General features: G+C 34.8%; 1 protein-coding gene across 1 annotated transcript; it reads left to right on the forward strand.

The window, feature by feature from the left end:
• Positions 1–315: 315 nt before the first annotated feature.
• gmfb (glia maturation factor, beta) lies at positions 316–11,997 on the forward strand. The gene is made up of 7 exons (XM_084742818.1): positions 316–790; positions 6,024–6,120; positions 8,255–8,304; positions 8,702–8,751; positions 9,017–9,099; positions 9,187–9,260; positions 10,058–11,997. Exons 1-7 carry the CDS (start codon positions 788–790, stop codon positions 10,127–10,129), a joined length of 429 nt encoding a protein of 142 aa, XP_084598944.1. The 5' UTR covers positions 316–787; the 3' UTR covers positions 10,130–11,997.
• The last annotated feature ends 3,709 nt before the right edge of the window (positions 11,998–15,706 follow it).

Below are 15,706 nucleotides of genomic sequence, written 5' to 3' on the forward strand. Positions count from 1 at the left end.
GAAAAACTACTAAAGTAACTTAAGTTACTTTTTAAGTTACTTTTAATAAATTGTTATATATATAGAAAGACCAATTTATTTCTCCTTCAGAGTATTTAACATGTTTATATGTTTTCAGGGCTTATAAGTGATTTAATAAAGTCATAAAATAAAGTTATTTTTAAATAATTGCCAAAAAGTGAAAGTCCTGCATTCATAATCTTACTGAAATAAAAGAACAGCATGAATATACCTAAAGTATTAAAAGTAAAAGTACTCTAGTATATTATCATATATTATACTAAGAGACTGGTAATACAGCATTTATGTGTAAACTGCATTTTATTGTTGTATTTTAATGGATAGTTTCATGTATAACAATGCTTTATACTTTATAAAACAAACATTTATTTTGTATATAAAAACTTAATCTGCAAAGTGTAGTCTACTAGTTTACTGTGAACTAGTCATTAAGGCTTTAAACTGCCTCGTTTAGAGAGCTGCTTTCCCTGTGGAAAAAAAGACGAAAGAAAATTATATGTTAAACAGTTTAATAGTTAAACAAGGCTTTTCTCAACGGTCAATTTGTTTAAAAAACCTACTATTACAGCTGTAGGACAGTAGTGAGGACAGATTTATGACCAACTTTTGAAGGAGGGAGGGGGGTGCGCTTGTTTGGGATTGGTCAAACCAGCAGTCACAAGATGATGTGAAGTAAAAAAAAAAAAAAAAAAAAAAAAAAACATTGAAAGCGTCTGTACCATTCAGAGCAGCAGCTGCAGCTTCAGGGGATTTTAACTCTACAACAATGGTAAGTTGTTCTGTGTTCTTGTCAGAAAGCGGCCGCCGTTATCGCTTCTGCGTTTTAACAGCGTCTTCTTCAACAAATGCGAAGTTCCGACAACAATTGACAAAAAGTGAGGTCGCAGATTGGCTAGCGTTAGCCCGTTAGCCTAGCATTAGTTCCACCCTCTGTTCATTGTATCAAAGGCAAGTCAGACACAGTGGTAATGTCGGGTTTCCGGTCACAGATTTCAAAATACAGTTCCTATTGGCACGGAACGCTGCACCTCTGATTTTGGCAGCAAACTCTCGTAAAATGACTCACACAGAAGAGCATCACAGAATTATATATATTGATCGTTGCATTTTAATAATAATTATATTTAAAACAAAACCAGAATAATCAAATAATGCTGTTAAACAGTAATAAATTCTCACCAACTAGAGTATGCAGTAGTTATTACCTCATAATTATACAAACAGCACCATACTTACACAAATGTTTAAGATAATAGATAATGACGTTTTAAAACTTCATTTGACCTATTGAACATGATGGGGATGGGTGATATAGTGTCTTTAATAAGATGCAAGATGCAGTAAACCAAAAAGTGACATAGTGCAGTACCAGTATTTATTTATTTATTTAAAATGTATTTAGAAATATGCATACCATGAAGGCATGTTATCAGTTGATTTTAGATCTTAAAATTTGATTTGACATGTGGCTGTGCTACAATATGGAGCCTAGCAGTGGACATAGAGAAGAAGAAAAAAACTATTTTGCTCACATAAATTAATATCTAGTGCTCTCAAATTAGCGATTCGTGTGTATTAATTATTACTGAGTGTTCCTGAATGAATCATTCATTCATATGAAGAAACAGATCATAACATTAAATAACACCGCTGATCTTTTAACATGTTTAAGGGATAATAAAGTCATCACAATTTTGGTCAACAGAAACTTACATACATGTACCTCATATCTCATAATCCCAACAAAAGACTGCATGAATATATTTCATGTGCAACAATGCAACAATTCACAGGGTGTATTTTTATATAATTCATTGTGTGTATTTTCATAGTGTGTGTTTTTACATATATAGAGTGTATTCATTTATTTTTCCTTGTATTCTGCTCTAATTCATTGGATATATTTTTATTCAGTTTCATATATTTTTCTTCTTATGCTGCTCCTTTACTTGCCTTTTTCTGCCTTTTTCTTACAAAGCTGCCTGACATACACCCAAGAATTCCAGTGTACCTGCACAGTCATGTACCTGTAAAAATGACAATAAATCTCTGAAGATTTATTGGAAGATCGTGATGTTACTGAAGCTGTAAGGAGGGGTGTAGATTTGGTTTCTTAATCAGTTTGGCGTTTTAGTTTTAGTGACCACGAGTGTTTTTGTAGCTTTGCTTTGCAGATTAGTTATATTAAAAAACTTAATGAGCAATCTAACTGAAGAATTTAGTTAGTTATTTTGGCTCTTGGCCTTGTTGTGAAAACTGAGCCAAACTATAATCAAATACTGTGGATCAACAGAGATCGCAGGGTAACGGTAAAGCTCTTAGAAATCAGCCAAACTAATTATACGATTTAGGGATGTAGTGATGCTAGAAACTCAAACTATAATAAAAAGTCCATGATATAATATTAATCACAATACTAAAAAAAACTAAGAAAAACAACAATGTGAAAAAAATGTCCTTAAGTGTTTGTGTAAAATTATTTTTTTTATTTTAACTTAAAGTGTTTCTGCTTTCCTTCTTTAATAAAATAAAATGAAAGTTTCTGAACTTACCAAACTCATTTTTACTCATTTTGTCACCTCAGATGCTTCTACTTCTTTGAGTATACAACATGTAGTTAGTCATAAACTGCATGATCAATAATTATAAATATGGACCAATATGAAAGGTTTTTCAGCCATATCGCCCAGGCCTATGATATTCTATGATATTCAGTACATTCCTATTGATTAATCACCACATTATTTTTTAAGTTTTAGTTTCATAAAGTAGTGAAATAAGGCCAATATTTCTCAGATTGACATCATGTGATTCTTGCTCCTTTTATCGAATTTTCCAGACACGCTGTAAGCTTTTATTTTGAAGGCCCACCCAGCGGACTTCCCGTCACAGCGCAGCTGTGTGTCGTTAGCTTGTCGCAGCAGGTTGACGGTAATGGTTCAACCGTAGACTTGGTTTCAACACGTATGATATGTAGAGCTGTCTTATCGCTAGCTCGGCTGTCTATCATGATTATAAGTCTGTCCCCCCGTGTTTTCATCCGCGTGTCATGACAGCTTGACTGTCTTCGGTGTTGATCAATATTTAGCCGGGGGTGCTGCCTCATTTTTTTATGAGATTCATTAAATTAACTGCACAGCCGAAGTTAGCCGACTCTTCATGTCGTGGCTCAATTAGCTGCCAAACTAGCAGGCTAGCTGTCAGTGGCTGCAGGAATTTAAACCAGAAGTGAACCTGTGGCCACCTCCCGGCTTCCTCCCCATCATCTTCCTCTGCATCCTGTTGTTCAACTCTCCCCAGTCCCAACCAAGACACTCCAGTCTCATCTTAATCTGTGAAGATCTCTCCCTGAGCTCAGTGAAATCCTGACTCCCACCAGCCATCTGTTCAGGAAGGTGTAATTATAGAATTCAGAGACTCTGCAGAGACTCTTAAAGAGTTTATGTCTTTGTGCTGGAGTTATGTAATCCTGTGTGTGGACGTGACATAAAATCCTGTTGAGACCGGTGTATTGTTTCCTCTCTGACTCAAGCCAGTGGGTCAGGTTGGATCAACTCCTGCAGAGACGTAGTTTAAATTAAGTTTTTACTTTCACATTTGCCTGGTAATTCAGGATACTGCACGCTGCTTTACAGCGATAAGGAATAAAATGCATGAAAATCACTTAAAGCTGCAGTCTGCGACTCTGCAGATGTCTTCCATACATATAAGCCTTCTACAAATATCATGAAAAACATGAGGCCAAATTAAATATTTCTTATTTAGCAATAGATTAAGATGCATAAATATGTTTTTAATGGTGTTTTTCTGATTATAAGGAACAAAACATGACAATTATGTCAGTTACTGCAAAACCTTCTCATTGTTGGTTGGTTGGTATGTGCTCAAAAGTTATTTTATCCATTATTATTAGGGTATAAGCTGCTTCCCCCATTGTGGTAACACTGTATAACAACCATCATTTGGTAGGATTGAACAATTCTGAAAAAAAAAAATCTATTTGCAGTTATTTTGACTGATATTGCAATTACGGTATTAGAAGGAATACAAATTTTTACTTCATTATTCTCATTTTTATTTTAAAACATATCATGGTGTGATTTTTGCAAGGATCTAAATAAATAAACAAGATGTTTTCTTAACTATAAAATATGATGTGTAGGCGAGGGCGTTTCTACAGCACAATATTTAAGTTGACAGACATTTTGCAATTAATGCATATTGCGCCTCCTGCGATTTAAAATTTCAATTTCAATAAAATTCTGATCAATAGTTCAGCCCTAATAATTGGAAAATTGTACTGTTAACAATGCAATTACATGCTAATAATATTTACTAATTATTAGTAATGCTATATTTTGTTATCTATTATCTTTACAGGGTTCAACATTACTGTGTTTTGTTTTTTCCATTTACCCAGTTGGGCAAGTAGGTCAGGAATCTACTTGCCAAGGTAAATTTTTCCTTGCTCCTGTATAAATTGTTTTATTAGTGGTTATAAAATAACAACAAAGACTGAAGTTAATTGTTGTGAATAATCTAGGCCTCTAACATCTATAAAATGTCAGAAAATAGAGAAAAATGTCCATCCCAGTTTTTTTTTCAAAGCCCAGGCTGATGTCTTTAAATGTCTCCTTCTGTCAGTCAAAAATTACAAAATGATAATAAACGAAGAAAAGCAGGAAATCTGTCCATTTGAGAGGCTGAGAGAGCCCAAAAATTACTTAAATGATTTATCAATCATCAGAATAATTTAATATAATTCTTTCTTACTACTTGTCTGGTTGGGAGTGAATTACATGCTTGGCGTGGCATTTTACTTGCCGTGGGCAAGCGGGCAGTCTCAGTTGTTGACCCTGCATTAGTTTTTTTGTAATATAGAATAATTTGTTTACAAACTATATTGTATCACATCTGTTGAGACAATAACAGTTACATTCTGATTACACTAGTACAGACTGCAAATTAAAGCATAACTAGCAAACATTATTTATTATCATTTCAGTGAAATTAACTAAAGTTCAAGTAACTATAAATTTATCTTTCTATGTATATATGAAAAACATATGTTCTTATAATTGAGACATGTTTTAAATATTTAATGAAAAACTACAGACATGGGGCACAGATACAATAGCTAACATAAAAATTATTATAAGTTTATTCTATTTCTTTTTATGGGTGAAACATTTTCTTTAAGCCTGTTATCCACACTGTAATAGTTCTTCCGTGTTTTCCAGCTCATCAAGATACTGACAGTAATAAAGATGGAATGTAATAAGGCAACATGTTTGCTCTTGCTTTCTTGCGTTCTCAAGTTTCTCCTCGTGGAAACATGCGGCTGTGAATCTGTACATTTAACATGGATAACAGTGAATCAGTTACATTCATCTACATGGTGTTAAATATGTTCTATGTAAAGATAAATAAATCTAATGTGTGAAAAGGAGGACAAAAATGACTTTTGAGGGTTTTTCACAGAGAAACAGGAATGAGGATTTCTCTGCAGGAGTTTTTCACAACTTTGTTTAATTATGCAAACGATTTGAAAATATGCGTGGGTGAAAGTGAAAGAGTGAAAAATCAAACTTCTTACAGGCTTTATGAGCTTTATGTTTTGCAGAATAAAGACATTATATTCATATATTTTCTCATATCTGCTGTCAGAGTTCATCTTATAGCTTTGATAACGGTTTGAGGGAGTTGATGGATGTGAGGATGCACTTTCTGATGCAGATTCAATATGACTATCTGTTGAATTTCAGAGGAACAAATATTGGTTGTACAGAATATTACAAACATTTTATTTATAAATCAGATTTATTTGTTTAGTCCAGGTGAGGTGTTCCTTTTGAGTTTTAAATCCAAACATCTAGGCTTTGGTTTGTGAACTTCAAAACACAAAGAAATAACAGAAAAACTGACTTTTTTTGTTTATGAATCTGTATTTTAAGTGATCACACTGATGTATTTTCATGTTTCTCCTGTTTTTTTTAAATCAGAGTGAATCACTGGTGGTGTGCGATGTGGATGAAGATCTGGTTAAAAAGCTGAAGGAGTTCCGTTTCCGGAAGGAGACCAATAACGCGGCCATCGTCAGTGAGTACTCACATTTTACGCCATGTGTTCCAGGTCAAATAGAAATAAAGAAGAGGGTGTCAGGCGTGCTGTTGTTGTTAGTTTTTACTTATGTGTTATAAACTGAATCCTTTGTTTTTGTGGTATCAAAGTACGTGGCAGTGTGCAAAATTAGGTCACCTTCCTAAAACTGGCTTCCTGCAGTAAAACGTGAACTCTAAGCTAATGCTAGTGGGTTGAATGTACCATTAAATCACACACTCAGCAGATTAGTAACTGATTCCTGCTGTGTGGAACGAAATGGACGCAAACAAACTGCCTCTTTAAACTCAACCGAATCAAGTTAATGAACTTTTAAATTGATCCAAATTCAGCAACTGCTCTGCTTATTTCTTGCCTCAAACACTTTTCTGACAGAGATTTTTAGTTTTCTGCTCAACTTTTTGCAGTTTGAAATCCAGGAGCAAACTCGTCTGATTCACAAGGTTAAAATGGCAGCAGTCACAGAGAAGGATGAGCAACGATAATCGATTAAATATGATGATGCGTCACTGACTTTAGTGTGCAATTGTCAGCCATTAAAGGAATAGTCTGACATTTTGGGAATATGCTTATTTGTCTGAAAAATAAATATATACATACATAATACAGAATACAGTTATTTGCAAATCATTTTTAAAGATATTTAATGCTTACACTAATAAACTTTTTTTTTTAAATATAAGTGTTGTAAATTGTAAGTACTTTTCTTAATTGATCCATAGTAACATTAACAATCAATTAATTGATAAATCGCTATTTAAAAAAACAAAAGTTTTGCTGAAAACCAAGTCAAAGCTTTATTGTAAAAGCAACATATTTTCATATTATCTGACAACATTACATAGCTATGAAACATAAAGATGCACAGGCCTACATATTAAACACTTACATATCAGATAACATCTTTAGCATGCTCATAAAAATAATCTATGTTATATTTCAGGACTTTATTTGATAGTATATCAGTCAAATTTTACTTGATGAATCAATGTCTTAACAACTGATTAATTGATTATTAGATTTTACAATGCATTTTTTGGAATTTGGGTCATACAGCCAGCAGCTGGTTAGCCAATTAGCTTAGCTTAGCAATAAGACTGGATAGCTGTTTCCCCCTATTTTCAGCCTTTAGGTAGCCTGGCATCGCCGTGCCAACTAATGCAAATAATAACTAGAAATAACAAATAATTAGTTTAATGAAAACTTGTTCACAAATGTGAATTAGTGTGGAGTCTCTCAATTCATTTGGCAGCCTAGTTGCAAATTTTCCTAAATTACAGCTGCAAGCAGTAAGTTTCATATTAATTTTCTCCTTGTATCAAATCCACCCCATATTAAATAAATTGTTTACTGTTTATTACTCTAAATGGGATGGTGGCCAGACATATAGATACAACAAATAAAAAATATGAGTTTGTAGAATCGGCTTAGTCTTTATGCTAAGCTAATCTAACTTTTGCCTTGATGTAGTCTCATATTTACTGTACAGATATGACATTGGTATCAAGTCTCTGCAAGAAAATAAGAAAATCTCAATCTATTCCTTTCAATGTTTGTGTAATAGGATTCCAAGTCTAACTTGAGCGTTCTTGGCTTTAACGCCAACTGTTGATGTTGTGTTATCAATAAACAAACTCAAACCAGACCGACCTACACGATGAGAAGGAAAACAGAAAAACTAACGTGATATCACAGAGTGAAATGAAAGCCAGCTTCAGTAAATATCTGGAGGACGGAGAGAAGAGTTACCTCCAAATACAGCAGGTGGTGTGACAGTGTAGTTTGAAGCTTTATCCTCCACTATCTCTGGATCAAAATGTCATTGCTGCTAAATTGGATTAGGAGTGTTTGCATGACATGGATTCAGACTCAAAGGCATACACACATTTTACACAAGTACATTTGACATGGGAAATATGAGGAAAAATATAACCTTTTTTAAAGTTTTTTATTCTTCCTCTTAGTATTTTATTCTGTTCATAAAATACTCTTAAAACTTGTTACTTTTGAACATAAACACTAATAAAACTGCTGCTTCTACTACAACTACAAAACATGTGATAGTTTGCATAAAGCTGTTAACTTGTGTTTTCTCTTTTTTTTTACCCCTCAGTGAAGATTGATAAAGACAAGCAGCTGGTTATTCTTGAAGAAGAATATGAGGTAAGTTAGCCATTAAACTTGTCAGTATGATTAATTGAAATTTTATCAAAATTGCAATGTGGTTTTCAGCAATTTTCAAATCGCAGAAGGTGCAAAATGTGTGTCAAAATTTTTTTTAAATGAATGAATGTAATGAGGCAGAGATGTCGTGTCCTACACGTCAGATTCTACAGACTTAAAAAAAATCTTCATTTAGTACAGATTTGTGCAAAGAAATCATTTTTACATGCTTTTCAATCAAAATAAGGATGATGATGTCAAAATTATCATTACCTCTAGTATCACAAATCATATCGACACTGCAGTATCAGTCAAAATAATCAGATATTTTTTCAAACTCGTTCCGCCAAACTCGTTTCTCACTGAACTATTCAACACATGTTCTGTCTTTTTTTAGGACATTTCTCCTGAAGATCTGAAGGATGAACTGCCTGAGAGACAGCCAAGATATCCTTTGAATAAATGACTTGTCTTCATTAACAGTATTGACAGTATGATTTTTTCCCCTTCTCACCCTTGTATTGTTTGTGCAACATGGTCTGTATTTTTATGTTGTTTTAAGGTAGATTCTCCCTTGAAATATAGAATTTTACATAAAATATTATCTTACTTAATTCTGTCCGCTTTTGTTAAATGTCCTGTTTAAGTTTTGACTGTGACACTAAAATGAGTCCTGATGTGAAGTCTGTGAAGTGTCCTTAGCACCAGGAACATTTATCGTCTACAGTTATAAATACCACCACGATGACGGACGCATTTCCTACCCTCTTTGCTTCATCTTCTCCAGTCCGCTGGGTAAGAACGCCTCTGGAGGTCATTTCTGAATGAATGGCACATATTGCTCACCGCACTGTTTAATCTTGGCGTATTTGTGCTCGGCAGGTTGCAGACCGGAGCAGCAGATGATGTACGCAGGAAGCAAAAACAAACTGGTGCAAACCGCTGAAATGTCCAAGGTTAGTGAGCCATCTGTGAGCTGCTGCTAACACTGACACTATTTCATAATAAAGAGGTACGGGGATGCGATTAATGCAACACTGTAATTAAACATTGTAATATCTGCCAGATAAGTGCTCAAAACAAAGTTACATTGCTTTTATTAGCAGGGTTCTGTCTGTCGGTCAGTTCATCACTTTGGTCGAGACTGAAATATCTCAACTATTTCCATGAAATTTCATTCAGACATTCATGTTCCCCTTGAAATTAATTTTAAAGGGATACTTTGGATTATTGTGGACTTGTGTGAAGTACTTATCCATAGTCAGTGTATTTCTTACAGTATATGGAGGTTGAAGTAAAGCAATAAACTGCAGTGGACAGGGTCGGCAACAAAATGTTTTTTAGCCATTTAAGAAAAGGTCCAATCAGTATCAGTTTAAGTGTACATTACATTTAGAATACTTTCACTGCTTTATCTTGCTACCAAACAGCCTTTTCCAGTCAAATTGTTGAATGAATCCATTTGCAAAAACAGTTATTTTACCTTGCAGAACACGGGTGTTGCAGGTTTACTACTCCCTTGGTCTGTTTGTTTGCGTTATTGTGTGATTTTCGTGAAACTAAACTTTTAAGACACAAAAGTCACACAATAAACAGATCAATACAGTGGACAGTCTGCAGCTCCCGTGCTCTGCAAGGAAAAACTACTCATTTCACCAATGACGTTTGATTGATTTGGAGCAAGCAAAGCAAAGTTTTGCTTATTTAAATTTAATCCTGCTCTTTACTCCTTTTTTAATGTTTTTTTTCCCAGGTGTTTGAGATCAGAACCACAGAGGACCTAACAGAGGAATGGCTCAGAGAGAAACTCGGGTTCTTTGGCTAAAGTCGTCTTGCCCGGCGGTCTGGGATGTGAGGAGGATCCAGAGTGCACAGCTTTGTGTCGTCTCTTGGGAAGAACACACCACAGTTAATGTCTCCCTCCTCTTTCTATCAGACCTGATTTAAATAGTGTTTGCAAACACTTTCTGCGCTCAGTTTTAGGCCTCTTTGGTAATAGTTTACGACATATTACAAAGACAATCACAGGAGTTTTTTGGTTTTTTTGTTTTGTTTTTTTGTTTACTTTTCTGTGACTGTCGACATGTGTCGTCGCCCATCTAGCAGCCTAAAACTGAAAATACTATTTGACGCAGGTCTGTCTTTGTGTCCCATACAATCTCTCCATGTGCCAGTTGTGTCTGTATTGAATTAACACTCCCATAGCTCTTAAAGTGGACAGAAATTGATAGTACTCATTCGCCCTTCCTAAACATGTTCATTCAGGAGAATTTAAAGGCATCCTTGCAACCGTTTCTGTTTCTTTAAGTAGTTCACACTACAGTTCTTTGTAACTCTGAACCTCCTGAGTTTCACCTTTTTATGTTTAATAATTTCTCATAATTTAAGGGTCTTACTTTTAGAGTTTATTTAGTTTATTTCTGGTTTATGTAGGGTTACGTAAGCATATACTTTCTAGCAGTAATTTCCTTTTTGTTGTGGAAACAAACCTCTTGCCAGAACATCCGAACAATCATAGCTACAATATAGAGTTCAGCGTTAGCCAGTCTCTCCTTCAGTATTCATTTAAACTGTAAATAACAATAACACTAAGACCAATCTGACAAGTGGCACTCCTAAGACTTATATTTGATGTGTTGTACCTTCTCCTGTGTACATGAACAAGCCGGCAGAAGCCCTCGAGTGGTGCTTATCACACTGCATATTTTCCCGTTACTCCATCCTCAGATCACATCTTCTCGTCTCTGTTTAGAGAAAAAACAGTGTGACTCATGGGTGAAGCTGTCTTCTGCCTTTGACCTGCTTATTTGTTACAACTATATCACGCTCCTGAAAACAATATTTCCACTCAAACATTCCAGTCTGAACAGTTTATTACTTAACAACAAACCTCTGTCTCTAGCGACCATGACAGTCTTGAAAACACTGCACACGGGGCGGCGTTACCTGCCCTCTTTTTAATAATCTACTGGGCTACTCTGTATAAGTGGGTTACTGTGTCTTTAGGGAGATTGTTAGCTAATATTGTGCATTATAGCTATTGCTGTTATTAGTGTTTATGAATGTTGTGCTTCATTCTGATGTAAAGCCACTTTGATCGCTTAGTGGTGATCGCAGCCTTGAGAATGGCGGCTGTGACGTCTCCAAATGCCAGTTGTGCTTAATATTTAGACTTGGTAGGTAAAGGACAGTCAGCATCTGGGCAATTTCCATTTTCCATATAGAACAGGGTTTGACCAATGTGAAGGCTGATACTGATATATGTGTGTTCATCGACTGTGCCAGCAGCTCATAGTTCATGCCAGTATCTAAAGCTGGTTTTTACACGGTGAGACTTTCACACAGCTAGTTGCAGGTTGCAAATCATATCAAACATAATTTCCATACAAAGCATTTCAATTTCTGCAACACAGCAGTTAATTTCACTAAAATTAACTGGGTGGATTGGTATTTTTTTAAATAATAACTGTTTTCTCACTAGTGGAAAGTGTCATTGTAACTACATTTGCATCTTTGTATCCAATTTTGTTTAATTTTCTCACTGGATAATATAAATTTTCATGTATTGTATCGCTTTCTCATCTGGCATAATGCTTATTGATCTGCTGGAGGAAAAAACGCCACCTACTGGCTACTCAGAAGGGAGACAAATTTATAATTTCATGCTCTGTTCAAGTAGCCTGATCTAAAAGCTTCTGGTGAGTGCATTTCCTCTTAGATTCAAGGAAAGTAAATAAATAAATAGCCCTTTGCTTCCACTTCCTGACAGTAGTATGGATTTGTAGCTCAATATATTGTTATATTTGAGATAACCGCTCTGTTTCTAATCAACACTTCATATTAAAGAAAAGCTATGATGAAGTTAGCAGTAACATAATTCACCTGCTAACTACAAGGTAAACAAACTTTGCTTCGCTCACATTTGTTTGTTGACAGCATGACTAACCTGACATGACATCTATGATGATAAATTCCTTATGGAAACTTCCAAAAAAACATCTTCTGCCTTGTTATTTTGTTAAGTCTGTCATGTTGAAATCAATCAGTTAAAATGTCTGGATTGTGTAATAACTGGTGTCACCATCTGGCACATTATCAGCATTTTGATTGGCTGTTGCATGAAACTAGTTTCACAATGTTGAGAGTTTTGCAACTGCTGCTGCTGAGTTTCCAAACACCTATCAAGTGTGTTGCAGAGGGCTGAACAACATGCAATTCAACTGCAACTTAGTTTCACCTGAGTGTCAAACAACTAAATATGAATGAAAGTTTCACCATGTAAAACAGTACAGTACATTCCCTTAAACCACAACATAGTGCTTTCTGTAACTTGTTATCAGAATTAATGCTAATAAACAACTTTTCAAACTAATTTAAGTCATTCTATGTGGACAGGAACTAACAATTACAAACTAATACTATATTGCAAATTACATGTGAGCAAAAAATTGGTATGCAAAACACGAATTAATAAAAAGTTATCAACCAACACATCAACAGACAACTTGGCAAGTCATTTACCAAAATTTACACTAACTCTCTGAGTTGTTGCTCTGACTTTGAGGGGGTATTCACATGAATTTTCCCAGTCAGGAACTAATTTTTCAGATTTATGTCATGTTGGATTCAAAATTTCACACAAAAAGAGGTTCGGGTAAGAAATTTTAGCTTTCATTACATTTTCAATCCAATGTGCTGGAGTACAGAGTGAAAACTACATAAAATTTGTAAAACAGCTCTTCATTGTTTCCTGCTGAAGATCCTCTGATTTAAACAAATTCAACACACTAAAATTGCAAACCAGTTGCTAATACTTAGAATTAGCGGTCAGCCCCGGACAGTTATAGCTACATAAAACTGTATTACAGCTGCTACCGGCTGGTTTCATGTGCGCTGCTGAGAGAGAAACCTCCATTATACTGGTAGCGGAGGAGTCAAGTGGCAGAACATCAGCTCTGTATATTGGTCTGACCCTAACAAAGGGTAATCGACACAAATGAATTTCACGTTTGCTCATGAGTGTCATCTCTTATTGAGAAACTCCTACTTTGGAAATGGATAAAGGAACTCTTTGGTTGATTCAAAATAGCCACCTCATGTATGATGTCATACTGCTAAGTCTACCATACCAATGCCTTGTCTTAATTTTTATTTTTTGGCATATTTACATCTATTTTTAATAAATCATGAGGCCAAAAGGAAAACATGACACAAAAAATGAGAAAAACAGAAAGTGATTGGGAAAATATTTGTCAGGGGATTGTAATGTTTCGTTTTTTTAAGACACTATTTTTTTTTTTCTTTTTACTTTCTGATCTGTAAAGTCCAAGAGACGGCATCTTTTTTCTACTTAAGTGTAATCTTGGTCAGACGGTTTCTTTTTTCCATAGATCTGACTCAAAGATATGTACGCACAATCACACCATTTCATGTAAATCATTCGTTGATTTACGTGTCAGGGCAGGGTTTAATCCAACAGGAACAATGGGGTATAACTGTAATCACTTGTTTTACTGTCTGTTGATACCATCAAAGCTAATATTTACACTGTCAGCTCCATATTAGCCAGTAATATGCAGCTGTAGCAGAAAAACATAATTCCAACGTGGGTGATTCTTGTGTTTATAATGGCTTCAGTTCTTAGTTTAGCTGAAGTTGCACACTGTCCTTTATGGCAAAAGTAGGTTTTAATGACCTTAAGACCTGCAAAATCGTTGTTAAATTTTCAAAAGTGCATTCTTTCTGAAACTGAAGACATGGTTTGTTTTGACGAAAGTAATACAGGCCGAATCTGGAAGTCTTTGTATTTCATTTAAAACACTAAAACATGTGCAATGTACTGGTTTTGATGTGACTATAAAAACATATGTAGCTGTTATCTTTTTAAAAACAAAATTCTTAAAACCTCTTAAATGTGGAGCTACTGTAAAAGAAGTGCATGCTTTAATTTATGACTTAATAGCTTTCATAAACCTGACAGACATTTGCTAATGACATTTCAGAATTCGCTTGCATGCATTCTTTCCTGAACATTTCAAATTGTTGAGAATTTGACTGATACAATTTATTTGCATAAAAATTTGTTTTTAAAAAAAGAGGGGGGCAACACTTGAATCTCAAACATCTCGTCTCACCTGTTCCTGCTCTATCTGGAATATTTACACACTAACAGTACTTTTGAACAGTACCTCTTTGAAGAAACCCTCTGCTACTGCTATTTTTCATGGAAATAAGTTGTAATAGACTGTCCATAGATCATGTATCAAAATCAATCTCCCCAATGTATTGATATTGAGCCATGTATCTGGTTTATGTCCTGTGGATCTAATAGCTTTCCCTCCTATGTGGTGAACCTGTTGTATACTCGGCCTCTTGAGTCTTATACCTGCAAATGTGTTGTTCAGCTCTTGGTGTCCTCTCTGATCAAATGCCTACGATTCTATTTTCTTTCCTTTTTAATAAAAACACACCTGAGACATGTATCATAACCAGCTGCCTCATGGCATCAGTGAAACTTGAGATATTTGTATTTTCCCATACTTTATAAAATGTCTATTGTCCTATTGTCCAAATAAAATGACAGTGATGTTTACCCTTCTGGGTTCTAGAGACTTCTGTTTTCAAATTGACATATAATTTGCACATGTTCAGCACATTTAGTCCAGCATTTACAGCCTATGCTTAATGTGTATATTAAACTATAATTTGTAATTACAGTAGATGTGTTGGTATTACAGGGACAAAACAAATACCTACATTTCTTCAAAGTGAAAAGGACATACCCCAATAAAACAAGCAAAAAATGTTAATTATTGAAATCATTGGTGGACTGTAACTAATTTTAATTTACTCAAGTACTTGTGTACAAATTTGAGGAACTTTTATTCCATTTAATGCAACTTTATACTTCTACTCCACTACATTTCAGGGGCAAGTATTGCACTGTTTACTCCACTAAATTTTGTCTGACAGCTTTAGTTATATGTATCGAAATTTGGTGATTGTGAATTTCAATGTTTCTGATAAACTGAAGGAGAACATTCTCATACTTCTTGAGCTATTTAAAAATCCTCTTGGATTAGCTGGAAAATGCATTGTCACAAAGCTGAAAATGAGGCTGTTTTTCTCAACTCAGCAAAAGTTGACTTTTTAAAGATACATGGTTCATGCAGGAGAGAAACACGACAAACATAAGATGATCTTATAGAAAATGATGCATTGCTGCAGATTACACCACTGGCGTGTGCAGAGTTTTCAGATTGATTCTTTTACATGATCATGATATGAAAAAAATGTTTTTATAAGTTTTCATTCGACTTTCAGCGATCATGATTTATTTAGACAAACTATTTCTTTTTCACAAGTGATTTTATTGTTCTGTCATATTCAAATCCCATGTTAG

This window comes from Lutjanus erythropterus, chromosome 18 (assembly GCF_056507025.1).
Source record: "Lutjanus erythropterus isolate fLutEry1 chromosome 18, fLutEry1.hap2, whole genome shotgun sequence".
NCBI classification, from domain to species: domain Eukaryota; kingdom Metazoa; phylum Chordata; class Actinopteri; order Lutjaniformes; family Lutjanidae; genus Lutjanus; species Lutjanus erythropterus.

Excerpts from the sequence above, each read along its gene's own strand:
- gmfb (XM_084742818.1), top strand. Across the intron at positions 6,121-8,254 it reads CAATAACGCGGCCATCGTCA|TGAAGATTGATAAAGACAAG; the intron begins GTGAGTACTCAC and ends TTTACCCCTCAG. Across the intron at positions 9,261-10,057 it reads AAACCGCTGAAATGTCCAAG|GTGTTTGAGATCAGAACCAC; the intron begins GTTAGTGAGCCA and ends TTTTTTTCCCAG.